The sequence below is a fragment of the Necator americanus genome, chromosome V (genome assembly GCF_031761385.1).
Source record: "Necator americanus strain Aroian chromosome V, whole genome shotgun sequence".
NCBI classification, from domain to species: Eukaryota; Metazoa; Nematoda; class Chromadorea; order Rhabditida; family Ancylostomatidae; genus Necator; species Necator americanus.
In genome coordinates, this window is record NC_087375.1 from 26,610,029 (window position 1) to 26,637,083 (window position 27,055).

Below are 27,055 nucleotides of genomic sequence, written 5' to 3' on the forward strand. Positions count from 1 at the left end.
ATATATTTCCAGAAGAATCACCCCGAATACCGCCATACTCGTAAAGAAGCTGCATTTGGGTCGTAAAACTTGCTTGGAAGAGATGAAATATTCCTACTTCCTCATTCTTTCAAACAAATTGCTTCTTTTTCACATTTTATTCTTAAAAAGAACATTTTCTGTAATGATTTCATTGAAAAATGCAGCAATTCCACCTTTAGTGTATTAAAAGTCTCCTGGCTCTTTTTTCTTTTGTAAATTTTATCATCATGCACCACTTACAAGAATACTTTTTCCTGTCCAACAAATCGACTGTGGTTTACTGGAACTTTGATGTGCGGAAGGCCGGACATAGACGATGAAAAATGGGAAAATAAGCAGTTTACTGCGTGACAACGCATGCGTGAATGTTGACACTGGAAATGGATGAAGTGATAAATGAACGATTTTTTTTTTGGATCGATGAAAGCGTGATGGGAATGCAGAGAAAGGAACCCGAAAAAGTTCAATTCTTCTTAAAATTGTAAACTGCGGATTGAAAAGTTTTGAAAATCTTTTAAATCCAAAAAAAAACATCTTATCAGACTTTCCAAATTTCTTTTTTTTCCCTGTTATATTTTTTCCGCTGCTGCACAGAGACCATTTTTTATTTCGTTGCGCGGAACACAGTTTCTCTTGAGAATTTTCTGAATAAATAAATTAGAATTACTTGATCCATGCAAAAATAGATGTAAGCAGACGGATGGTAAATAAATATATGCAAGTAGCACAGTGTAAGAGGTTTTAGAAAAACTCATGTTTTTATTGAATGAGAATGTCACGCCATTAGTGTTATTGAGCTTTTTTTAAACAACGAGCTCAAAGAGGCAAGACAAGTTGATTCCAAAATGAACAAATAGGAATTTTATAGTATAAATTTGAAATTTTCATTTAATTACGATACTTTGCATGAACATTAAAAAACCGACGGTGAGGTGAGACAATGAGACACTGTCGGCCACTCTCGTTTCTCTCAAGAAATAGAAATTTAAGAACAATTTATGCATCGTTGTGCTCCTTCCTTGAAGATATATCCAAAAATTGGCATAACAATCATTGGAATCCAACACACCCTAAGGTTCTTCTTGAAGAAGTTTTTAAACTGGGAACAAATATGGGCAAACTTTGTGGATTTAACAAATCATTAGGTGAATTGTTCTCCGACTTCCTCGATTTCAACTTAATTTTAAATTTGCTCCTTCGCTTTTTTTCTTTTATTTACCGCCCATTGATGTTAAGAGTTCATCGAAATCTTCTCCAAAAATGAGTGTCTTATGTACACATGTGATCAAGCGCATGAATTTTTTCATGCGGGTTCAGAAACTCCAACATTTGGTCAGGACAGCAAGAAATTGTTGGAGGCAAGCAGATGAAGTTGTTCATTTGTTATTTTTTTTCATTTGCGCGGTTTTAATTGTTGTGTAAAATTTCAGTTCGTCCATACTTTGAGCCTTGTTTATTGGAAAGGAAAAAATTTATCGAAACGGCCAAGAAAATTGCGTCGAAACACAACTATGGTTGGATTTCACGAGATTCGGATTGTTTGTGGACTGATCAACTTCGTTCGTGCAGTCAAGCAGCGAAAATCTTGAAAAACCCACTTCTCGTCCTTTTCCTTTCATTTCTACTGCGCTTTGCACCTCCGTCAACGTCCAGAACTGAGTTTAAATTGAAAGAACCTAAGCAAAACACGTGGAACGCAAAATGTACTTTAGTTTATGAAGTTGTTTTTTTTTAAGAATTTTTTTCTCTGAATAGATTTTCTCTCTTCCTTATAACACCTTCTTTTCATAACTTCCCATAGAAAGAAAGAATATGGACCTTTCGGTTAGATTTCAGATTTTGCAAAAATTTGAATACTATCCTTCTTAATTTACAAAAAAAAAATTGAGTTCGCCGCAGCATTTCGAGTTGAGTGAAGTCGTTTTCAAGACTATGCGAGATTCCTTATTTTCTACGAGACTCCGACGGCCCGGCTATTTTCGCACCTCAACCAGACCTGGCCTATTGCACCACCGGCAACTACAGTGTTGGGAAGACAAGATCGCATATTTTTGTTTGGAAGAATTTCTGAATTAATCTTTTGCAAATATTACATAATTTACAGAATAATCCAAATCGCAAACCTCTAATAATTTCTTGCTGTTCTAACCAAATGTGAAAGTTTAATAAATTCCATGGAGTCAGCACGCGTGAATGTCCTAATGAGGGCTACGCTTTTTTAGTCTACCATTCAATTTTTTTGGTGTGACATGTTTTTTTTCTCACAAATTCCAACAATAAATTTGCAAAAACTTTTGGGCCGTAGCGAGTAGAGAGAAAGCCATTTTAAATGCCGTATCCAACTTCGAAATATTTTAATTCGTTTTCGTTTTTTTTTATCTACTTATTTGTTAGCATTCCTTTTATATGAGCGCTCAGATCCTTCCACTGGATTTTCCGAGGCCATTCACTTTCGCTTCTTGCTGTGATCCTCCGTCCCATTTATGTGATATGTAGAATTCGAACTGGTCGCTCAGACAAGATGAAGGCGGAGTTCGACTCCGCCCTCATCGCACAATATCAATCATTTCGTGATGTTACACTACGTGTTTTTTCGTTTTCTGAGTTGTGAAAATCACACACATTCCTTGCTTTCCGCCTGCTGCTTCTTTCTTGGAGTTCATGGCGGTTTCCTTTCCTTCTATCACTTTTGTTGCTTTGAAAATTCACATTTATTCTCTGCATCGCTTAGTTTTGCGTTGACCTTGTACACTGCTAAGTCTTTTATGGATAGAAAACCATTTCTCTGGTGTTTAGTTCCGCTACAGTCCCAGTTACAGTATGTGTACTGTAACGCTGTGACTCCTTTTTACTTTCCTTCAACATGTTTTTGTTTTCTGCAAAGCGGAACGCTTTTCACATATTTTTCGATGTTATATCATTTTATTCAGATGCCACCTGTTGCTGACAGCAAAATTGACGCAAATGTCATCGAACAGGTAATTTTTAACTTAAGTTTAGAGGTTTTCAGTACTTTTCTCGTTAATTCTTTGCCATTAGAAAGCGCGAGGAAAAACAATAACTGAATAAAGGAAATTCTGGAAACGTGGCCATTGATTCTAGAAGTTGTCATCTTCCTCTTTCCTGCTCATATCTAGTGTATGAATCAGTGCGATTTTCAAATGGATTTCAAACCTCACACTCAAACTGAGGATGCCAGATGATTTTTCAATAGGCATAGCCCGTTCCACCGGCCAGTTCTCGAGTTGTTGATGGGAATCCGCGCATGGATTACAGCTTTTGGACGACGACTTCAAATGACGAAATGAACTCGCCATCCTGAACGCAGTGTGTCTGACGGTCGTGTCAAAATTACCCTGCTTAAAATGCGCAAAGCTCCATTTTGTCGCCGAAGTTTTTCTTCGAGCGACCGATTGGAATTGGAAGACATCAAATCGTCCCGTTTTGTTAGGTGTTAGGAATGTTGTTTTTGTTTTAACTTAACGTATAGCAGTTGTACAACGAAAACCTCTTACAGCTACGTAAAAACATCTTTGAACATCCGGAAATAGCTTTGATGAGAAAAAAATTATAGAACTGTAAAATGACACATGTTCATGTGGTCAAGAGTCAGTCAGGAACTGATTTTTACAGTGGAAATTTCGTGAGAGAAAAAAAATGGCGTGACGTGGCAAAAAATGGCAGGTCATTAAATTTGAAGGGGAAGATTCAGGAGAGAAGTGAATCCCACCTGTATATTTCTTATGCAACAAAAAGTATAAGTATTCGCTCTTGTTCATAGTGAATCGAGGATTTTTTTTCTAGGTTTACATAGGCAGTCAGTAAAACCAAAAACATTCGATGTATGCAGACGATCGAAGCGATTCGATACGAATGCATACATCGTTCGATCCTGAAAACATTGATACAGTCTCAGCGCTTTATAACCTGCACTGTCACAGTCTGTTTCTCTCTTCTCCAACCAACCTCATTTCGCCTTTGGAGGGCAGCAATCAACCACAAATACAGCTTGTTCATGCCTACTGCTGATGTAAATGTAAATGTAGCAGAGATTGCGATTAATTTCACAATTTCTTCCAAAAATTATCATATACAACCACATTTTTTTCAAATGTTAAGAAAGAAAGGAAATGTTTACTTCATTTGAAAAAAAAAACATTAAATTCAAAAATATTAAAAATTTCACAGAAAGTGTTACCATGCAAAACGCTCTGATGAGACAACGATGAATGTCGTTGATCTTTTAAAGCTCTTCTTGCAATTTTTTTTTTGGTCGTTTAAAATATGACAATTTTCTAGCCTAAGGAGGATTTTTGCTCTAGGATTTTCGGTGAAGAGTATACAGCTTATCTGTGTATCTATTTATGCTACTTTTTATATCTTTGAAATATTAACGTAACCCTGTTATGTTTCCGTCACTGTCTCAGGATGTTTTTCTCCTTTTACTTTATATTCCTGTACTTGGCTTCGGGTCTGCAATGAGAAGCCTTTTGTGAGTATCTTTTTTCCCTGTGAAACAGGTTTCCACGGCAGCGTATTCGTTGTTTAAATTGAAGGTTTTTTATTGAAAAAAGCTTGTGAGGAGACCTCATTGATCATGGACCGCTCGCTCGTGGACGCGGCGCAGTGCGTCCTTACTTACCTCGTAGGAGCGAACGCCGTTTCCCACGTCATTTTTTTAAGGAGAATTAAGGGAAATTGCGCGGAGCCACGTTCATTTGCCTAATCTACACCACGAACTTTATTTTTTTTCAAAGAGTTTCCACAGCATGTCAATTTCTTGATATGCCACCTTTAAAGAGTTAAACTTGATTTCGAAATAATCCAATTCTTTCACGGCACAAAGAGATAAAAATCAGGACTCTATAACTATCTTTGTAAATACGCTGCATCTATTAAATAACTTAGCATCAGAAGATTAACCTATCACCGAAATTGAAGGAATCTGAAAAAACGGGAAAAAAGGGAAGAAATCTGTCCAGTGACATCATCGTTTTGCAGAAAATGAAAAAGCAACTCGATATTTGTTTTTGGACACAGTTGTCGGCACTGATTTATTTTCAAGGTTTTCAAAAATAGATAATGTGCGTTACAGTGACCAAAAAACCCCAAGCATTCTTGTTAGTTATAGGACTCTTAGGTCTTACGATGAATATGACAATAGTAACCTTAACGTAAAAATGTCGTGGATTTTGTTAGAAGCTTCAAAATAAATACCAAGTAATAACCTATTAGTAGCTTAATAGCTTTGGTGGTTACCTGCTTCTTCATACTGTAGATGCTAGCTCTATTTAGTTGTACTGTAGATAAAGTTATTTTCCTATACTGGGTTACATTCAATAGTTTGTAGAATTTTTACAGGAGGGGTTAGTAGGATAGAGTTTCTCCCACTCTAACGGTTTTTGTAGAGATATAAGCAGCATAAAGTACTGTCCGCCTGGTTTTTTTTCCGCTGTGATTAAATAGATTGTTCGAAAGCCTGAGAGGACGTTCTCTTTTACAGACGTTCTCCTGCTGCTTGAAATGTGAACTACAACATGGTTTTAGGTGCGTTCCCAAGTGGCAGACATCCTCCACCCTCGTTACAACACAGAGTTTAACTTCCTTCGTTGGCTACAGTCATACGATTTCAATGTATCGAAGACAGTTCACAATCTTCGTAAACATTTGAAATGGCGGAAAGAGCGGCACCTGGATGAAGATGCTCGTGGTCTTCAAAGTTCAGCAGTAGGTTTATTCTCCAAATTATCATGTTCATTTAGTAGGGTCAAAACAGCATAAAACTTGGTGCAGTTGCGTACGCGGCTGCGCTTCAAGCGGTGCGGTGCAGTGTAGCTGTAAGAATCTGGTTGTGACCCTTGCTGGCACCGCTCACCGTTGCACTTCACGATGGTCCCACCTCGATCCCAAGCGCTAGCTCCACCGAGCCGCTTCGAACGGAGCCGTTTACGCAACTGCTCCGAGCTTCATTTTGTTTTGGCCGACTGTACTAACTTTGCGAAAAATTATAAAATTCTGTGATTGCAGATCACCGCCGAATTTGCCCCTCTCTCTGTGGTTGGATGGAATCGTCGCGAAGGCGGTGACCGTCTTATAGTGGTTGAACAGAGCGGTAGGAATTTGTTAACATCCCATGCAAGAAAACTCTGGAAGTAGTTTCTTGCTCTTCAGGACGAGTTGACATCGGCGGTGTGATGAAATCGATACAGCCAACAGAGTACTTGCACCAGCTGTACAGAAATTTCGAGAATCTTCTCACAATGGTTATGGAGGTGTGTGTGCAGGTTATATCCGCGCTTATCTGAAGGATCGATTGTCGATTTTTTTTCCAATTTGTTGATAGGAACATGAATTTGTTCAGATGGAAGCAAAATTGGGCACACAGTGTTCTGTGCTGTACATTTTTGATCTGGATGGCTTGAGTTTTGATCCGTCACTTCTCGGAGTCCTTAACGGTATGTCGCACCGATCAGGGTTTTTTTCCTATTGTTCTCGGTTGGAGATAATTTTCTATTTACTCAGAAAACTAAATGCTTATCAAAGAAATCTATTGGGAGAGTCAATCTATCTTTTTTTCGTTCTCATTGAAAAAATTATGATCAATTTGTATCCGTGAAGAAAAAACTCAATCTGAACATTCATTCTTTACGAATGAGGTGTTCTAAGACTCGTTTATGCAGAAACATAACTAGTTTCGCCGGTAACAGGCCTCTTGCTTCGAAAAAAAACCTTTAAATGTTCTATGGGCTAACCAATTCATGAGAACTGGTTTCTGTGATCCGCTGGTCTCCGTCCGCTGAGATCACATCTTAGACTGTGAATGACAGAAGTGTACTGTAGAACTCATGACCGATTTTCTTTCTTTTGGTGTTTTGTAGGATTTTTTAAAAGAATTTAAAAGAACGAAAGGACAACTGTCATATTTATTTTATTATAAATAATAATTCTCACTCTCAAGTAATCCAAACTATTTTAACCGGAAATGATAGGCATTTCGGTTGCACCTGTTCCGGAAGGAAAATTAACAGGGCAAGATTGCTCTAAAGCGAATGGGGAAGAAGGAATTTTTCTCGGCGGAGCTGAGCCTTTACTTCTACCACGGAGAGGTGTGATTGTTTAGAAGCAACCAAAAGAATAGTCGACAGAAGAAAACAACTCCGCAATCAAAAATAAGAAATTCATGAGGAAAATAACATTAACTCAAAAGGAAACCTCTTTTTTCATTCCGCCTCCGGCCACCACTTTCCAGAAGTTCGGAAGCATGCATGTGCTCATTCCATCTCTAGGTTCCTCTCCTTTTTTTCTCTCACTGAGCTGTTTTTCTACGAAATGCTAAAAATAGCAAATAGCGTAATGTTGTATTATAGTGGCTATTGTCAAGGCAACAGCTATAGCACGTCAACAACTGGTTGCCAGCAACAGGTCCGTAACAGAACACTTTTTCGTGATAAGAAAAAGGAGTGCATAGTTTTTTTGACCGATGATCGTGGTTGTTATGGATTATTTGTGGAAAACAAGTTGTAAAAAAGGATATTACATTGATATTAGTTGGTAAAAACATTCCAATAAGGTTTTTTTTCCCATTTTTTTAAAGTGAAGCTTTTCAAACTCTAACTCGCGAACTGTATGTGACGATTTTAAGCCTACAGGATACAACGAAAATATCCGGAGCGAGTCAGATTTTCCGGAAGAAAGGGGCTAGCACTGCTAGTATCTTATCAAATTTTGAAAACAAGTTTTCTTTTTTGAAACCTGTGAGTCGCATGCCGTAAATTAACGATGGAAATGTTTAAAAAAAGGCTGGCTGCTAACACTGATCATATTACTCATTTTCACTTTTCTCATAACTTTTCATTTCTAGCCGGGGGCAAAACCCTGACAGCAGTTTTGTCCCCTCCCTCCACACCCCCCCCCCCCCCTTACACACAAAAAAGAGAGTTTTCCTATCATTTAAGTGAGCTACATATCAATCATAAAATGTACATTTCTCAGGTCCATTCCGCGTATCCTGGCAAAGCCTCGGCATACACTATAGGGAATTGATCGATCGATTTGTTGTGATCAACACTCCAAGCTACATCAATGTGCTATGGTGAGCTGAAAATCTTGAATCTTTTTTGAAGGGAAATCCCTTTTTTGAAGTGGAAAAAGAAATGTTGTATATTGCACCTGGAGAATTAAATTTATTTCCGAAATTGAGGCAAACGGACTGAAAACAGCGAGTGTGCCTTTCAGCTGTCATTTTCTTCGTTAGTTCATGTTCTTTAACTGAAAAATCTATCGAGACACCGTCCTAGGACTGCACTTTCAACTTTTGTCCCGGAACAATCGAAGAGTCGAATTGTTATCACTGGTAAAAATTGGCGAGAGGAACTGCTTGAAATGGCCGACGCAGATTGCCTCCCGGAACGATTTGGAGGAAAAATTCCCGACGAAATAGCGCTGAAGTAAGCTGTGTGTTTGTATCAGAAAAATGTTTCTCATTTATTTATTTGGTCTGATTGCCGTTTATCATTGTTAGTTAGCCGTTTGCGGCTGAATTTATATCCAGATTAATTTTTTTAGTTCTTATCTTTCTCACACGTTTTCAGTTTCATTTACCCTTCAACGTAGTTTCATCTAAATTGCTTTTCGTTTCTTGAAGAGTTCACTGATACTCTTAATTCTGCATTTTCTTTTTTCTTTCAAAACTTTTGATATTTTCTACTCTTTCTGACACTTTACCTGCCTTTTCTCCTCCTACTGCTTTTTCTTTACTTTTCCTAGAACGAGCCTACTCAAATTTATTGCCGACATCAAAACCTTTCCCTTCTCTGTCTTTAAAATTTCTTCTACTTCTATTGAAGAATTTACTGGTACACTTTGATTATTTTTCCTTGAACTAAAACCTACTTCAATTCTACAGTGTATCTATTAAGGTGCCGATCCAAAGGAGTTTCAATAATTTCTAACTATAAACGATCCACGATCCATTCTCGCTATTACTCCAACATTTGCATTGCAACTTCAGCATTTGCAACTTCTCTTGGTTCTACTGTGTATATTTTTTGCTGCTTACTTACCCAACGATGGAAAACATCCTAATTTCTCGAGAATTTTCTCAATCTCAACTCAACTCTGTGCTTCAGAGATCCTCAGCCAGTGCCGAAGGACCTTTATTGGCGGCCGAAACCGGATTATCCAAGCGTTGCATCGATGCATCGTGTCTCGACGCCAGCAGGTGAGCGAGCGTGATTTACCTTCGCGAGGTGGCATCTTACCATCGGGTCCTACGTACGAATCGAGGTCGTCATAAGACTGGAACCGTCGCTGTTACGTTTGTTACGACCGTAGACGATAGTACAGAGGAAGTAGACGGCAAGGGAGTTAGTTGAAAGGTTGAGTGGCGACCATGAGCTACAATTTTGACATATTTATATCGCACGAAGATAGGAAATTTCATATCGTAATTTTCTTTTTTTTTGGTTAACAAGATTCCTTCATTAAAAAAATACTGCGAATAGTATTGCAACTTTCACAGAACCACGACGATATTTTTGTTCTGTTTTCATTGTTGCCCATCGGTTCGAACCGAGCAAACTAGATAGAATAGACGAAACACTACTAAAACCTGACAAGATCTGCATCCAGCTCTAATCGAGCCGGACATACTTGAAGAACTCCTCGAAGTCCTCAACTAGTCCATTTCCCTCCTCCTACAAGCACTATCGCTACATTCTGGGTGACTAAAAGGGATAATTTGTGTGACTAAAAGCGGGTGTAACGCAGTGGTGATGAGGTTCCGCTGTGACTGCACGATCGACCAATGGTTCGAGAAACCCCCAGTGCACCAAATAAGCCTTTCATCGCTCCAGGATCGACAAATTGGTGCCAGATTTGTCTGTGAGGGTAAAAACCACTGAAGTGGGACATCAGCTAGCTCCAGGAAGGCATTCTATAGGGTAGACACGTTTGAGCCTCAAACGCTCGAAAACCTCATTTCTGAATTCTGAAGTGAACGCGGTGGACTGATTAACACCGGACACCTTATCCTTTAGTACTTTTGAATGACTCTAAATAGTTTTTGTTCTATGAGGGTCTATGAAAAATTCGGTTGAAAAAATCGATGCTTCGAGATTAATTAGAGACACCTGAGATGCAGAGAAACGCTCTTGATCCTGGAAAATTTGAATTAAAATCCTGTTCTCCTGTATTAGCACTGATGATCGGATTTGTCCGAGATTCTTCAGAGAAAAATGCTCAAAATCTCGTTCACGTTCGTTGAGCTGCTGGGCTCATAGTTGAACTACGAAGGCTGTTGAAACAACAAAAACAACAAATAAATAGAAAAGAAAATAAAAGAACAGCACAAGCCAAGTTGGCTAACTTAACTCGTGTTACACACTACCATCACTTCTGCCTTGTTCGTTTCCCGTTTTCTAAAACCGTACTTAACAAAACAAATGTCAAAAAACGCCCAATTTTCGTTCACTTCCACGAAAATTCAACTCTTGTTTTAAGGCCAAGTGTTAGAGAAGCTATAAATATTGAATAATCTTTTCTGCGAATGATGAAACTCGTTCGGTTTTCCCTTAAAATCATCGTGACATGCGTAGCAATAATATATGTTATCGTCCATTTTTTTTGCTTGAACATACTTTGTTTTTTTCTAGGAAAAACGCGAACGTTGACCTACTACGTCGAAGCTGGAACGGAGCTGAATCTGTACTCACATAATGAGTCGGACTTCACATTTGGAATCTATTATTCAGAAAAAGAGGTGAGGACATCGTATTTGTTTGTTTATTTACATTTACATATCTTATTTATCTTATAACATAATCTATTTATATATATACCTTTACATATACTTACATATGTATATATCGTTTTATTTTATGTTGTCAGTGAAAATCTTAACCTGATTGTTGGAATGTAACTGATAAATTTGTGGACGACGCTCGACGGAATTTTTGATGCCGAGTTTTTTTTTTTCGCCGCAAATTAGGGTTCATCACGTTGTTTCTATGTATCTTTGCGCAAACACAAAACACCGCCCACACATCCAGAAACCAGACCTGCAGGATTGTGAAGAATGGCTTCATTCTAGTAATTGCGCCAGCACTCTTCTTTTCGTCAGATGGATGTAAAAAGTAGCGTTGTTGGCTAAAATAGGGCCTACATGGAGTGTGATCTTCAGATTTAATGAGATAGCGGTTTTTTGCCTTTTTAACGCAATATTTTTATAAACTACATATCAGAGCCTACCCCAAAATAGAAGAATTTTGAAATGTTGAAAGATTTTCTAATGGATGCTTTCAATCAATAAATTCTCGTAAGCTAAATGTTTTTCTCAAATTTCTTTCAGAACGTTAAATTTCTCTCAAATGCGAAAATACTTCACATTTTGTAATTTGTGTTTATGACGACTGCGATTTATGACGATATTAAAGTTGCCAGGTTTTTCAAGCAAGAAATCGAGCATCATCTAGAATGATTAACATCTCCATAATTATTTTAGCTGTTTTTTAAAGACGAGAGTCTCTTTTTCTCACAAGGGATATAAAACCAGAATAATCTGAGAAGTACTAACATATCCAGATAATTTTTCTTGGGAGGGATTAGAAATGGAATTCCGTTCTATAGTTACATCCGTAAAACTCGCTACCATGCTCGTATATAAAGTGGAATGTTCCGTGTGTTGAGTTCATGAAGCCGATTTTGTTTTTGAGACTCTGGGAACGAATTCAAAGTGATGCTTGACCTCCGTCCGCAAATCACCATTCAACAATGTGTGTCGGGTGTTTTCCGCTCTGTTGCAGAGGCAGGCGGTCAAATCAATTTGGTCAAGGAAACAAGCGACACATGAAGGGGTCCCGCATCAAGGACGGATTTCGTCAAATAAGAAATTTTACTCTTCCTCAGTGAATAAGAGCGAACTTCCTATGACCAGAACAAGGTCACAGTTGCTGAAAGCAGGAACGAAGAAACCAAGTGGGATTATGTTGAGCTCACCGGTTCTTCTTATTTTGATATTGCAATATTTCGATCTGATTTCCAATATTTCAATAATTTGTGCCAATAATTTCAATATTAGCTGTATCACGCAAAAAAATTTCAATTTCTTATTTCTTATTTCTTCTAAACTCCAAACAGGAAATAGAGTCATGTAATTGAAAATATATGCGAACTAATGCACTAGCCATTGGATACGATGGAGTATCGAATTGAATTGAAAATTAATTCGTCTATGTGTATAAAATAAATGTATAAATTAAAAAAGACATAGAATAAGCTTTCCAAAAATGTGTAATACTTTGCCCAAAAGTCTTATTTTATTGCTATAAAATAATGTTGAAAAAGTGAAGCAAATTGCTCGATTTGATAGAATTACGATGGCACACAGAACATTGCGCAGCGTTTTTTTTTCAGGCAGCACCAGAAGACGAACACGAAACTCTGTTACCAGCGACTCAAAAATGTGCCCTCCCTGCCGTTGATCTCTATAACTTGGACGCTACGCGCACCGGTTACTATCACTTGAGGTTAGCGCTTGCTGTTGAATTCTCAATTCTTAGACAGAAGGCTTTCAGCTTCTGTTTAAGAAAAAATCTAAAACGTTCCGAATTGGAATACTTTGACGGGTTGGTATAAAATAAAGAAATATGCTTTGGCCAGTTGCTATGAAATTGGTTTTATTCCGGCTAATTCAAACCTATTCAGGTTCATAGCAATTCTCCCGTTTTTCAGGATAACAAACGATGCCGCGTGGCTGTTCTCCTCCACGTACAAAATAATTGTCCATGAGAAGTCTGGCAAGGAAATTGAAGCATTGAACCAGAAAGAAAAATGGATCAAGCAGGGATCTAAGTCAAAATAGTGGCTGTACATAAATGTTGTTTTTTCTGCCGTTTCTGTAAATCGATATTTCTATTTCTTTTCGACTGCATTTACACTTCGCTGGATTCCGCCCGGATGATGTGGCTAGAGTTATAACAGAGCGCGTGAATTCGAACTTGTACGCGACGCGCGCGGTAAATGCAGGCACCGTAATGAGCGTATCAGCGCAACTGAGCTGTTTCGTATTTCTTTTAGTGATACATTAAAGCGCGATTTCGTAGCGACCACATCAGCCTGGTTCTGTGGGTACTGTAACTATGTACTGATGCCGATGTCGATCACACAGCATCATACAGAGAATTGGTACACGCTTTGCTCTTTTCTTCTGCCGAATATATCGGAGTCCTCCTGTGTAAATGTGATCTTCAGAATTTGTTTGTCTGTAAATGCGTACATATTTCCACGGTACAGTCGTGAATATTCGCTCATTTTGTAAATCCACATTTCTTTCGTCTTTTTTCGACTGATGCATAGAAACTAATCACCATTGTACATTTGATGTTTCTCATGAAATGTTATTATATTCTCCTTTTTTGGTGAATGTCTCTTTCATATTAATAAATAGTGGATGCGCTTGGTATTTCTATTAAGATAATATTGAACTCTAAATTAAAGGCATCATTCCACGAATCTGGGGTGGTACGGGTTTCAGTCGGGTAATGCTTATACGGGGTCGTAGATTAAGGGTTCCGTTCATCTCTCTCTGTATTCGTGTAAAACGGACCCCGAAGCGCTGTTTCTTACGACGTGCTCAATTGCAGCGCGCCACCCTTGTGCCCCCTCCCGCCTGCGATTCGTCCGAATAGGTTTTCGACGGATCGCAGACGTGGCGGGGCGCAAACGTTGCGCATTGCAACAGAAGCCGTCGTAAGAAACAGTTCCAAGAGTTCGCGATATAATATAATTTACCCGATATATATCAATAAAAGTAGGAGGAAATAATTTTTCTTGCATTAAAAGACTCACGTAGCCTGTTCAGAGGATAAAAGTTCACTTATTTGGATGTCATATAAAGTTAACAGATTGTACCTTGATCAGTTTAACGTTAGACGCTTCATCATTTTTCCTTTACAGTCCTTGTTATCGATGCCTACAATCGTGATCTTTGTGTTTGCACATAAATAGGTCGTCGCGGTGGCGCGGGGTCCCATCGCGCGCTGCCGCTGCTATACTTCCACTAATGTGTAGAAGGACGAGCGCAGAACTCGAGTTCGTGCTCTGACCTTTTCATCGCTCGCATTTCTTTCTCACTGGACGACTTGTCACGCTCCCCTGTGGTCCTGCTTGGCATTACGCGCCTGTTTGAAATGCAACCACAGATAGCTGCGAACCATTTTTGTAAATCTACCGTTATCTGTGTATTTTAATTACTAGTAATCGATTATGTCGTTCATCACAACAAACTCTGTCCTAAAGAGTGTAAACGCAAAATTCCGAAGAATCCAGCAACGATTGATGGCGGAAGATCACGAAGAACAACCTCTGTATGCTTTGCACCGTTATCGGAGAGGTAACCGAAGGTAACATGATCATAGCCCACTCGGCCATTTCGATCAGAAGGGAAAACAGGAAAGGGCATAAAGTGGTCCGTTTACCCAGCACGTTTAGATCCGTGCAGTTGTGATCTGTGTCCACCCATCGAAGTTTGGTGATTTTTTGGAAGCGAGCCCGAAGAACTACAGCGGGGGTATGTCTGTCTATGATAAAACTAAGAGAAAAATCTAAGAGAAAGGAAAGAAAAAATTGAAAAAAAGAAGGAAAGAAAAATAAATCTTCTGCCCAACTTTCAACATCACAGACTAACTTCCAAGGCTACGAAAACTTCCCAATTAAAACTTAAAAGTAAAGGATAAAGTCACTGGTGTATCAATCCACTTGGGATGCGGCAACGCGTTTTACTGGAATTCGTAATCGTTGAGGTTTTGGAACGCGAGTTGGCCTATACAATGCCAGCCGATGATCAAGTCACTGTTTTTATCCTCCCAGACAAGCCTGGTACCAATTTATCGATCCCGGAGGGATCGAAAGGCTTGGTGAGCACTGGGGCGGATTCGAACCCTCGACCGTGTGGCTACAACGGACCTCTAACCGACTGCGCCACACCCGCCGCGGGCTCAAACATGGACACCACCAATTAAACTCTTCACAGTAACTCTTCAATATAAAGTTCTTTTCAAAGTTTAATATCTCCGACATTACAATTGATTTGATTGAGACATTATGAATGTTTGTTTGTATTGTTTGCAGGAAGAATTGCCGATATGGATGTAGCATAGAAGTGAGGGAGAATATCGTATGTATGATTGTTGCGCATCTTCTCCAGTTGATTGAGATCATGAGAATTATTGAGGATGAGAAGAGTGCGCATTCCGTGATTACGACCAAACATCACGTCGAAGTTAATCCTGAAACGTGAGCCAATCTATCGTATAAAATTCAACGTTAGCCGCATTTATGCTTCATCAAAGTCCGTTTCCATTCAAAATTGCGCTGCGATGCTCCATGCGATGTCGGAACTACGAGTTTTCGCACTCATGAAAGAATGAATGAAGTCTCCGCCTTAGTAAAAACAGCGATCCTATGCGTAATCCGAAAGTATAGCAGGGTCAAAGCGAAATCCAGCTCGATGCAGTTCCGTCGGCTGGAAGCGGTGCGGTTGAGCCTAGCGGTTACTATCGAGGGAGAACCCTTGCTAGCACCTCTCATCGCTGCTGTTCGCGATGGTCCCACTTCGATTCCAACCGCTATTTCGATTCGCGGCGGTTCGAGCGCAGTCGCGACCGCACCGCGTATCATGTCGTTTTGACCAGAGTACACGTTTTGCTTCTTCCCGTCCACAGACTCCGATGAAATTATGCGCACTTTTGTATCAAAATGATTGCAACTGGTAACACATACGTGCTGCATATCACCATTGTTCGACTTTCATCAATATTCCACTTCTTTTTTATGTAATCATAACCGGAACTGTATGGTTTCCCGAGGATTAATGGCTCTCGTCCTGACGCCTTCTTTACAGCATCAGCTATTGCCCCTGAACAAGGTCCTTTACGTTATTTAGTGTTCTCTTTCTGCTAAGTACAAAAAATAAGCTTCTTAGGAAGCGAAGACGTGAAGCTATCACTCTATGTATCTTATTGGTATGATCAAAAAGAGCGCCGTTGAAAAAAAAAATAAATGCTCGGATATTTTTCAATTCAATCCTGGTGAATTCTAATAGCGACCTTTTATCGTTCCAAAATAGCTCCACCGGATTTTTCTCAACATCTTAAAGGCACCACCCCACGAATCTGGGGTGGTGCGGATTTTCAGGTGGGTTATGCCTATACAGGGCTGTATATTATGGAAAAGAGGGTGATTCCGTTAATTTTTCCTAATCACCGCAAAAAACGGCCCGGGAGATGCGGCTTCGAGCGTTCCGGGGTATTTTCTACAACGAGTTCGATTGGAGCGCGCCAGCCTTGTGCACGCGCCACATCTTTCGGGCCGTTTTTTTACGGGAATTAGGAAGAAATGGACGGAATCACCCTCCTCCTCATAATCTACGACCCCGTATAGGCATTAACCACCTGAAAGCCGCACCACCCCAGATTCGTGGGGTGATGCCTTTAAGAGTCTCGAGTGCATACATCTCCAACTCCGGAATTTTTAGATTTTTCCGCTCTTGACGATGTACTATTACAAAGAATCTTTCTCGCTCAGTATTATTCACTTCTTTCTCCATAAATCGCAAATCGTTGGGGATTTTTATTGGAATCATTGAGTAGAATTTGAAAAAGAGAATGATCTTTGATTTAGCGAGAGCTGAAGATCGCACGTAATCATCGCAACAAATAAATACAATGTGGATGAACAAGATTCATATTATATTTGTTTTAAAAGACGCGCATAGGTTCCATGTTACGTTTTTGCTCTAAAATTCACGTCAATCAAGGAATTGAAGATGAACCTGTATCTGGAATGACAATATCTCCGTTCGGTACCGAAAGCGTTGCATTATCGTTGGTTGCAAGGAACAAGCACTTTGGATCCTTTAAGAAGTTTGTGGCTTTCATCAATTTTTTGAAGTTGAAATGTTTGTCCAGACCGACCACAACGGCACAAACATTTTTTGCCTTAACTCATTTCGCTTTTAATAAATGTTCGAATTGGCCTAATTATACGTCAAATGATCAATAGTCTCGTTTCATGCAATGTCCTCACCCGAACTGAGATATCTATGTTGAACATCGTTCCCTCGTCGTCTTTCAACGATGCAAAAGCGTCGGGACCTTGTCCGAAAACACTGAATCCTGAAAAGAGAAAAATAGAAAATTAAAGGCAGCGTATCACGTGGTACAGAAACAGTGAAAACGAATGGTTCGGGTTGTTGGGTTGTTGATTACGGAAGCGAGCGTGGGTCTGCTCATTTGCCTCTGATTCTCGTTTAAAAAAATGGTGTGGAAGACGACGCTCTTTCCTACGAAATCAATTACAGCTGGCGAGCTGCGGCCACGGTGGTCCATTGTCCATGGTCTCTTCTCCTTATGTAAAACCATTGAATAGGCAGCAGAGAGGACCGGAGCGTATACAATGGTGTGCATTCTAACGCACCTTGTAGAAGCTGGAACAGTTCCTACCCCGTTCCTTGAGATGGCTAGGGAATTTTGTGGGGCTACGCCAGTTTCAGTGATGTAGAATCGAAAATCTACTTTTTTTATTGGAGTTTCTATTCCGGATCCCTACACCTAGGAATCAGAGGCCTCAGTTTACACCAAGGGTGCAAGTACGGCTGTATTAGAAATGGAACGAGAATGCTTAAACTGGACTGAATCGCTCGTGCAACGGGTTTTCTCGTCGGGTTACCTCATCACTCATCCATTCCATGCGCTTTCGTCTCATCTCTCTTTTTTTTAGACGTGGAGAGCTTTGTAGAGTGAAGCCACTGACATCTAGGTTTAGACGGCGTTAGCGTGGACGCGCCAGAAATTTCCGTACAGAAATACAGTTACTGATGGCGAAAACACATCACTGGAAATCTCTGCAAATGCTGAGTGCAGTAGGTCGGAAGTAAGAAGATAATTGACATTTCTTGGATTTCTTTCGCTCCATTAGATCGCGCGAGCATTGAAAAGATACCTTGTTCTTTGATGTCGTCTTGTATTCCACCAGTTGCAATGAGATATACACCTTTGTCATCTGGAGACCCATTGGCAGTGATATAATTTGCAGCAAGCAATCCTGGCGTTATGATATGTTCCTAGAACCATTGTTCGCGGTTTGTTTGGAATAAAAAAAACGAATCGATGGGTACTACTAAAACAGGAGATACGTGAAGAAAGACATAGCTGGCGCCGAAAATGTTCAACCGGGCGAGTGCGACGCGCCACCGAGTGAAGAGCGAGTATAGATCAAGCGTGGAAAGAGGGTGAGTTGTGACAGAAGCGTTGAGCACGTCCGGCTAAAGGTCTGTTTGGCCCCAGCTGTGTGGTTTCTTGAAGAAATATGACAATACTTTAGTTAATTTCCGACTGAATCGGTGTTCTAGAAGTTTTTTCTCATGACTTTCACGAGAAAGGGTAGTGTCATTGGTCAGTATGAAGACTCGTTTCCTGTCATAGATCAGTGAGTTTACAAGGTTGGCGACATCAGTGATAATACCAAGGCGGAGCCAGAGTAACCCTGAAAAGAAAAATGGGATAGCACACTGAGTTTTAAGTAAGAGTGATGGTATTCAGACATGCTGCAAAAGAGACATAGGACGTGGTTTAAGTATATTCCTGTTAGTGAGATCGGAACTATCTGGCACCTCATGCAATTGCAGTGGCTAAAAGCGGCGGATTGAGGTGGGATCCTTCCTAGCTTCATTCATCTCTGCAGTCCAAATGTAGCGATGATCCCACCTCGATCACAATCGCGGACTCCAAAGTCTCTTTTCAAGCGCATCGCTGAAAAGCATCACTCCACGAATCTGAGGTGGTACGTATTTCAGGTGGAGTATTCGTATACGGGATGGGAGACTATGGAGAGGGGGGTGATTCCGTCCATTTCTTCCTAATTGCCGTAAAAACGGACCGGAAGATACGGCTTAAGGCGTTCTGGCCCACTATTTTCTACAAGAAGTTCGATTGGAGCGCGCCAACGTGTTTTACGGCAATTAGGAAGAAATAGACGGAATCACCTCCCTCTCCATAGTCTCCCATCCCGTATACGAATACTCCACCTGAAATACGTACCACCTCAGATTCGTGAAGTGATGCCTTTCAAGGCAGCATAACATGAATCTGACGTGGTGAAGGAATCTGCGGAAAAGCTAGAGTTAAGATTGTAGATGGCGGGATCAGAGGTGGTTCCGCTCATCTCTCCCTAATCGTTGTAAGAAACGGCGTAGAAAACGACGTTATTTCACGACGATTTCAGTTGCAACTCGCCACCCTTGTGCATGCGCCGCATCCAGGTGCGATCGGTCGAGGATCGGTGATTTCTTCTCACCAGCCTAGTACAATATAACCAATGAATAGGCTGCTAAGCGGACCGAACGTGTGCCTGGAGGAGCGTTCTAACGTACCTCGTAATAACCAAAGTGGTTCCCACGCCGTTTCTTACAACGATCAAAGAGAGATGAGATGAAACATTCCTGGTCAAGCAATCTACAACGCCATATCTAGCTTTTCGCGCGGATTCCCTCAGCACGTCAGATTCGTGGTGTGCTGCTTTTAAGCAATTCCCCTTGCGCTTCACGTAGTTTTTTTCCATCTCTATGGACTGAAACTTTTTGTCTCAAAATTTCTCTCTTTCTATTTAGAGTCACGTCAAAAATGGATGTTTGGATGAGTAATGTGAAAGCATATTGCGTTTAATCTTTATCAGCTGACGCCATCTAAAACCACTTAGTAATTCCATGGTACGTTATGCCGCAAGCGGTTGCGTTCGACGCGTCTTGAAAATATTTCTAGTTAAAGAGTCCGTAGTTTTTTTCTTGATTTTCCGTATCTGCAGAGTTTTTTTCCTTGCTAATTGGTTATGCAATTGCTATAAACTGCTTATTCATTTTTTCCCGTGGGAAGTTACTTCATTCTCTTCACCCGTCCTTGCTTTCTCGCGTTTACTTTGAATCTAAGAAGGAGATGGATGAGCAGTGAGTTTGCGAGCTCACAATAGTGAATTCAAGCGATCTGTGCCAAGGATTTATTGTTAATTACACCATCAGAACAAGGCATTGTTGATTTTTGCCGCTTTAGATTCAGATGAAGAATCAATAAAATAGAGACGTTCTCTCATCTTACCGTCACCGCCAAATATAAACGTATCAAACTCCGGAAGAAGATCCGCAAAGTTTTCCGCTGTCAGTTGTTCTGCATTCGCTTCGTTGCAGCTCATGTTGAACATTTTTGTCTGAACATTTGAGGTTGCGTATACGAATTTTAAAGTTATACTTATATTATGTTAGGGAATTTTAAAGGTTATCAACAAGTTACAAGAAATGCAAGTTACCATCTTGTTGGCAATTTTAATTCGTTTTCGTTGAGTGTACCGATTGCACTCTTCTTTGAATGCATGGTAGACACTCGTGAAAGTGCCGCCCCCACCGGAAGACTGGCTCATCTTCCAAGGCCACCTTGTGGCGAGTACTGCTAGTAGAAAATGAGAAACACTCTTCATATTAGCATGATATATATGTTCTGGGGCGGGTGTGGTGTTATAGGTTCCGCTTCCTGTACGATCGATCGGAGGTTCGAATCCGCCGTAGTGCTCACCAAGCCCTTCATCCCTCCGGGGTCGAAAAATTGGTGCCAGACTCATCTGGGAGGATAAAACCACTGACTTGACACATCGGCTAGCCACCGCAAGTCATTGCATAGGCCAGATACACGTTCGTAAACCTCAAACGATTCTGAATTGAATTGAACGTGAGGGCGCATCCCAAGTGGATTGATTAACGCCAGGAACTTTATCTTATCTTTATCTTTATACATGTTCTGCGGTTGTTTACAGTTAGAGTATGACTGTGGCGCTGCCGACTTTTTTGTGACGTAGACTGTCAATACAAATATTCACTGATACTCGTTTTTTCATATACTGAAGAACTGACTGTCGTCGTGCGTCATTTCGGACAATGACTGAGTCCCGTATACACTAAATTATCGCAGAAAAACGTTCTCTGGCTACTCCTGGTTCCCTCATTCACTGCTGGAAAAAACCACAAAGAAAATAGATGTTTACTGTTCCATATTATGAACACAAAAATACAACGTATGTACACGTAAGTCAACAGTGAGCAAAACCAGTAACAACTGATACCTTTCCACACAGTATGAGTGCATTCTTATTCGCAACTGACTTATAAGAAGTGCCCTTCTGACCAAATGTCAACTATTCTGACCAATTTATTCCAACTATTATTTATATACAGACACATCTTTAGAAACTCTCTAACTTAAGCTTGTCCTCGTGGAACAACAAGGGCTCCTATACACGTGGTATAGTAATCAGGAACCATATCGAAACGATCATTCATGCGATTATCCATGACATCCTCGAGTTGATGACAACCGGACAGTACTAGGAGTGTCTTTAGTCCGTGATCACGACCAAACTTCACATCAGTGTTCGTCCGATCCCCGACCATCATAGTTCGTTCAGGATCAATGTTCCACCTTCGTCGGATAAAGTCGAATGCAGGTGTGTTCGGTTTCCCGACTGTGATTGGCTCCCGACCAGAAGCACAACGAACAGCTGCCACGAGTGGTCCTGGGAGGAAACGTAGGTAGATGACAGGTCTTTGAAAAGAAGCAATTTCAGATATGAAAGTACTAACCAGCATCAGGAGTTATAATATGGGGGTTGGGGCCTGGACATGTCTCGTCCTCGTTTGTAGCCACGAAAAGACAGTGAGGCTGTTGGAGATAATTGGCTGCTTTCATCAGTTTGTGATAGTTGAAGTGTTTTTCGTAACCAACAACGACGGCTCCGACATTTGAAGGCTGAAAGAAGAGAAGGGCTAGGATGGATCTCAGCTGATGGATAAAACTGCGAGTTAAGTGAGAGTTTAAAAGATTGAGTGGTTGCTTACCTCCTCCTCCAGTTCGATATCGAACATAAAAGCACTTCCATCTGAATTGTCTTGCGGCTCTGGACCGTGTCCAAAATACTGGACACCTAGAATAACGAAAATAGTTGTCCAACAATTAAATCATGCTGAGGGGCGGGATCTTATGTACTTACCGAGATCATCCATTTCATCCCGTACTCCTTGAGCGCCTATCAGGTAGACCTTCTTTCGACCATTCGATAAACCGGCTCTGTAGAGAGTGTCTGCTACTACGGCTGCAGGATTCACAAGAGAGTCCTGGAAGGAGGAGAAATGAGGAAGTTTGAGAAAAAGTTTGAAATTAAAATTAGAACACAACCGAGAAGAGATAAAATACCTTGTCCAATTTCTTGTTGAACCCAAGTCTGGCAAGTTTCTTGGCGTACACAGCTCGCGACTTTGTGGCGTTATTCGTTAAGACAATCACTTGCTTATCCTTCTTTATGAGATAATCAATAAGCCGAGGTGAACCAGGGATCGCATCCTCACCAAGCCAAAGCACTCCTGGAACAGCCGTGATAGAAAAAAAAAACACTAGCACTAAAATGAGAATTTTTAAGGGAAAGTGTGTAGACTGATACTCACCATCGGCGTCGAAGATGAAAGTGTCTATTTCAGGAAGGATATCCTGGAACCGCTCAGGGGTCAACGGCTTGGTGGGATGTTCCGAGAAGGAGTCCTGTCGGTTGAAATTGGGTGGGCTGAGTAGCCTGTTGGAGATTGCGGTAGAATCAAGGATCTTCATCTGAAAAACGAGGACAACTAGACTTCTCTCCATAAACGTTCGCATATCAAGAAGAAGTAAGCGAAAAAATGACGTTGAAGTGAAGGCCGTTCGGCCCTTTAAGAAGCAATGGTACTACAACTACTACAGAAATGTAAAAGCCCAACGAAAGGCTGCTGTCAGCCGAGGGAACCCCTCGTCTTATATACGTGTTCTCCGGGCCAGGCAGAGATCGAAAACATGTTGGACGCAGGGATGCTAAGAAGAGCAATGAGCAGAAAACAAATCCGCCTCTGTAAAGTTGTTATTCACGTGGATACCACGTGAATGACATCCAGGGGATCCGTCAGGATTCACTAGTTATATTTTAGATAAAGGATTTGGAAGGTAACTGGAAGGGGTAAGCGCCTACTGAGACACGGTTAACAATATCCTAAAATGTCCTAGCTGGACAGTTCTGGAACTTTCGTCTAGTAACAGTGAAGCTGCTTTGAAGACAAATGCAGCAAGACCAATATTGTCAAATGCTGTTGTTCCTGCGGTTGCGTTCATTGTTAGGTGGAAATTTCAAAAATATTCCATAGTACAATCGTTGGATTCCACATTTCTCTACTATATTCCCATTCGCATCCAATCTCCCTAGACGTTTATTCGATTATTTTCTCACGAGAAAAGCTAGTAGCGGAAATGTTTCTTCAAAAAAGTTCTGCAAAGAATCCTTACCCTAACAAGTACCGCATATTCGTAGTCGACTACTACCACATTTTTGAGGGGAAAATTATGCACGATTAAAAAAGTTTCTACACTGCTCCGATTTTTTCCAAAGTTTGTAATTTTCTTAAGGATCATTTCGAGGGGTCGGTATTCGCTCAGACATCCTTCTTATTCGTATCCTATCCTTTACGTCCTTCTCAAAAATCCCAACGTTGAGGATGAATGGTCCTACACAGGGTGGAGATGATTCCTTATTATTCGAGGATATCCAATAGAACGACAATGGAGGGGCACGGAAACCTGATTTCGTTCTTGTCATAACGTTTTCACGTGAAGTGGCCTTTAAGGACTGTGACGGTAGAATATGTGTGAAGAAGAGTAAAGAATGATTGTTAGAGAGTACGTGAAAAACAGGAGACGCTGAGAAGAACTTTGTACCTCCAGCATGAATGTCCAGTCAACACAATCCTATTATTAGGAGTACAGCGTCATTCGCTGGTGAAGTGTATTGAAAACAAAAATAACAGTGATCGTAATCACCAATGATTTCGTCACTGATGTGCTTGTACTTACCGGTAACGGTTGGTGTTTTGATTGCTGTCAGTTCCGTGTGAAGATTTCCTTGCGTCGTTCCAGATTTCAGGCTCCTTACAGTAAAATCTGCTGGTAATCATAATGTTTTGAATGGAGATCTTATGCTAAAATTATAGCAGTTCTAGGAGGAAAAATATAAATCTTTTTCTTGGAAATTCATACCCTACACCGCACAATACAGGTACGATACAAACCACATCCATCAACTTCTGAGATGAAAAAACATTTAACGACCGTGTACTGTAATTGTTTAGGAATAGTAGATGAGGAGAAGACACTCATCACAGTGAAGCTGCTGCAAATTGAAAGGTGTTCCCCGTAAGAGCTTAAGCTTTTAATCGGCTTGACCATATATTATAATAAGCCAGATAAGAATCCGTAGAGTAGCATCACCTCAGGTGTTTATACTTTGAGTTTTCTCAATTTTTCTTCTTTTCCTCTACGCATGCAGCTTAACGAAGTTGTATTGTGGAGAAATGATGGAAATGAGCTCTACAAACATATCATAATGAGTTTAGTTGTGTTTTAAGACTCTGTTGTATCTTTTTAGGAAAAAAACTGCAAGAAAATTTTCATAGTTACTTTTTACCTGACCTGCCCTCAAAGGACAAACTTAGTAATCAAATATTCCTCATTAGCGAAAAATGTTCCTAAAAGAAGCACAATTCCACAAGAAGCACAATGGGAAGTCAGTGGGAACTAAATTTCCACACTTCTTTAGGATATGTCCCTCTCCGTTCGTATTTCTCCGTAGTCGGAAGACCTCTTGTCAATGCTTTCACAACAAAGTTTGATCAACGCTCTTCACGATCTACATCTGCAAAATGCTATTGAAGGAACTTTTTCTTGTTGTGTACATTTAGTTCCACGCTTTTTTCTCTAAACAAGCAACACCGTCGCTGCCCAAACGAGAGTTGAAATGAGATTGCATTTCGACTACGAAAAATGTAGCCTATAGGTATAAATTATACTGGCATTCTCTTCGCACTTTTGTACACCGTTAATGAACTTATCGGCATTTGTGGTTCCTAAACAGGACCTTTGCGGTCGCAGCGACGGCGGAAAAATCTCCGCGGATACCGCTCTAGCATTTGCGCACTCAGCCAGTGCACTATAGTATCCGTATCCACCTTACCAGTCTTTGGTTCGGAATCGGGAGACTCTTTCTTATTACTGTGTGTAAACAATTTTAAAACCCATGGGCAAGCTGCGGACCTCTAGTCCCTCAAGTTTTCGAGAAAACGCTGCGTTCTCCTGGAGTGGGCAGGTGGAGCTTATTTTTTGGAGGCGACCAGAAACCGCTCATCTTATACCATCCAGTCACTTTAACGCAGGCTTGGCCAGGAGGACGTGCGGGTTACAAGGATGTTGTGAGTTAGTCCTGGCACGGTAGAAACAGGGAGTCGGTTCCCTTAATCTGCCGAGTCTCAACGCAAACATAATTTACCTTGGTCCACTATTAGCCCCTACCTGCCAACTGGGGACGCTCTGAGCCTTGCGGTTAACCGGCTGTGATCCTTCTACGGCGGGAGATCCGTGGGATACAGTACATAATTGGTGAAAAGACGGGAAAAGGATACGACGAGGGGTCAGTTCCGTGTATGAATCCTGTCTCAATTATTCAGTACTTGTCGTCTCAAACCAACTGAGACATAGGCAAGAAGCTTAGGTATCTAAGAGCTGAGGAGTTATCAAAGTAAAAGCGGTCTTCAGATATTGGTTACACCAGGCTCACACCAGCCAGGAGGTCGAATTCATGGTGAAAAAAAAACAGGCAAACGGGTATACTGGCTCGCCACGCTCAACCGGTATGCAGAGAAGCACTCACATCTTAGGTTCTTTGAAAGAAGAAGTAGCAAGGAAGTACCACTCTTGCTGAAGCAGAATTTTAGAGCACACAGACTAAGGATAATAGCTCACTTGTTTAATCCCTGCAATGAAGTGGAAAGCTAATAATTTAAATCAAATGTATCGGTGAAACAAAACAAAATCTAGCTACTAGAGACATTTGAAATGAAAAAAAAACAGAAAAGGTAATGACGGTTAAACGTGGAATTGTATACAATTACAGTGTGCTATCGGTGAAAGATGACCACTGCAGCTAGAAATGTTGAAATTTGACTCTTGAAAAGAAGTGTTGTTCACGTGAAGTGTTTTCAAGATCAGGTGAAAATGTGTAATGAAATGTGAAATAAATTAACTTTAATAGTCTGTGTTTGAAGGTTTTACTGTTTTCGGTCATTGTCACATCTGCAGAAAGGAGACGAAGTCATTTAGCAGTTCGATTATGAAAAATATTGTAGAGATGTGGATACCTTCTCTCCAAATCTCCGCTACGCAATCCAAATCCTCTCATTCTGAATTTCTTTACTATGAACATCCTCCACTTACAAGAAGCTCAGTGACAACATCTTCGATCGAGTATTGTAATCAGCCATTTTACGATACATATACCCAATTCTAAGGAAAACTAGTTTTGTGAAGGTTTTTTTAAAGGAGCTTCTCAATAATAGCAAAGTATTTTTTCCTTGGTATAAAGACCTTAGATTTGTGAGCAATATTCTAGGTGAGGTGAAACAAAGCTTTATACAAAAACAACGGTAATTTCCGACTATTGCAACAAATGTTATGTAGGAATTGTTAGTAGCACAGTGTAAGCTTGTTTCACGATGTTGTCAATATGATCAAAACACTTCAGAGAATAATTAAAGACTAATCCTCAATTCCTAGTAGCTCTGTTTAAAAAAAAGAGATTCATTGATCTTATAATTCACTGGCTTACATTGTGTTATTGTATGTCGTTGTTTGTTACATGCTGTTACTGTAAAAACTCATTTGATCATGTCTACCTCACTGATTTCGTGAGTTTGAGTTTGAGTGTTGGAGAATTACGAATCACATGATATCATCTCGAGAACCCCTACATATAAAGAGTTCGCAGTCGAGACAGAGAGGGCCTGGAAGTTCGTCGTCCGGATCAGCGCAACATGTGGACTGAGGAGAAACAAAGTTTTACTTGAGCGACTGGACGTCCCGTTAGACCTAGCAATGGA

General features: G+C 40.5%; 4 protein-coding genes across 6 annotated transcripts; 2 read left to right on the forward strand and 2 right to left on the reverse strand.

Moving 5' to 3' along the window:
- Positions 1 to 1,281: 1,281 nt before the first annotated feature.
- Positions 1,282 to 1,610, forward strand: RB195_015310 (uncharacterized protein; the record flags this gene model as incomplete). 2 transcript variants are annotated; one of them, XM_064205963.1, is made up of 2 exons in its annotated part: positions 1,282 to 1,392; positions 1,452 to 1,610. In XM_064205963.1, the coding sequence occupies 2 exons, from the start codon at positions 1,282 to 1,284 to the stop codon at positions 1,608 to 1,610; spliced, it is 270 nt and encodes an 89-aa protein (XP_064061844.1). The 2 variants fall into 2 exon arrangements, with proteins under 2 accessions (XP_064061844.1, XP_064061845.1); XM_064205964.1 differs by having other exon boundaries at positions 1,327 to 1,392.
- A 1,341-nt stretch (positions 1,611 to 2,951) lies between these two features.
- RB195_015311 (uncharacterized protein) lies at positions 2,952 to 12,880 on the forward strand (the record flags this gene model as incomplete). Its single annotated transcript, XM_064205965.1, has 11 exons — positions 2,952 to 2,999; positions 5,569 to 5,748; positions 6,049 to 6,133; positions 6,193 to 6,293; positions 6,383 to 6,476; positions 8,014 to 8,113; positions 8,319 to 8,468; positions 9,150 to 9,241; positions 10,674 to 10,780; positions 12,433 to 12,545; positions 12,751 to 12,880. 11 exons carry the CDS (start codon positions 2,952 to 2,954, stop codon positions 12,878 to 12,880), a joined length of 1,200 nt encoding a protein of 399 aa, XP_064061846.1.
- Positions 12,881 to 15,118: 2,238 nt separating this feature from the next.
- Positions 15,119 to 20,682, reverse strand: RB195_015312 (uncharacterized protein; the record flags this gene model as incomplete). 2 transcript variants are annotated; one of them, XM_013445775.2, is made up of 8 exons in its annotated part: positions 15,119 to 15,305; positions 15,799 to 15,934; positions 16,850 to 17,015; positions 17,104 to 17,192; positions 18,019 to 18,139; positions 18,395 to 18,561; positions 20,166 to 20,274; positions 20,374 to 20,682. In XM_013445775.2, the coding sequence occupies 8 exons, from the start codon at positions 20,680 to 20,682 to the stop codon at positions 15,119 to 15,121; spliced, it is 1,284 nt and encodes a 427-aa protein (XP_013301229.2). The 2 variants fall into 2 exon arrangements, with proteins under 2 accessions (XP_013301229.2, XP_064061847.1); XM_064205966.1 differs by having other exon boundaries at positions 20,374 to 20,484.
- Positions 20,683 to 21,316: 634 nt separating this feature from the next.
- Positions 21,317 to 22,715, reverse strand: RB195_015313 (uncharacterized protein; the record flags this gene model as incomplete). Its single annotated transcript, XM_064205967.1, has 6 exons — positions 21,317 to 21,630; positions 21,698 to 21,863; positions 21,953 to 22,038; positions 22,105 to 22,228; positions 22,308 to 22,474; positions 22,556 to 22,715. The coding sequence occupies 6 exons, from the start codon at positions 22,713 to 22,715 to the stop codon at positions 21,317 to 21,319; spliced, it is 1,017 nt and encodes a 338-aa protein (XP_064061848.1).
- Between the last annotated feature and the right edge of the window lie 4,340 nt (positions 22,716 to 27,055).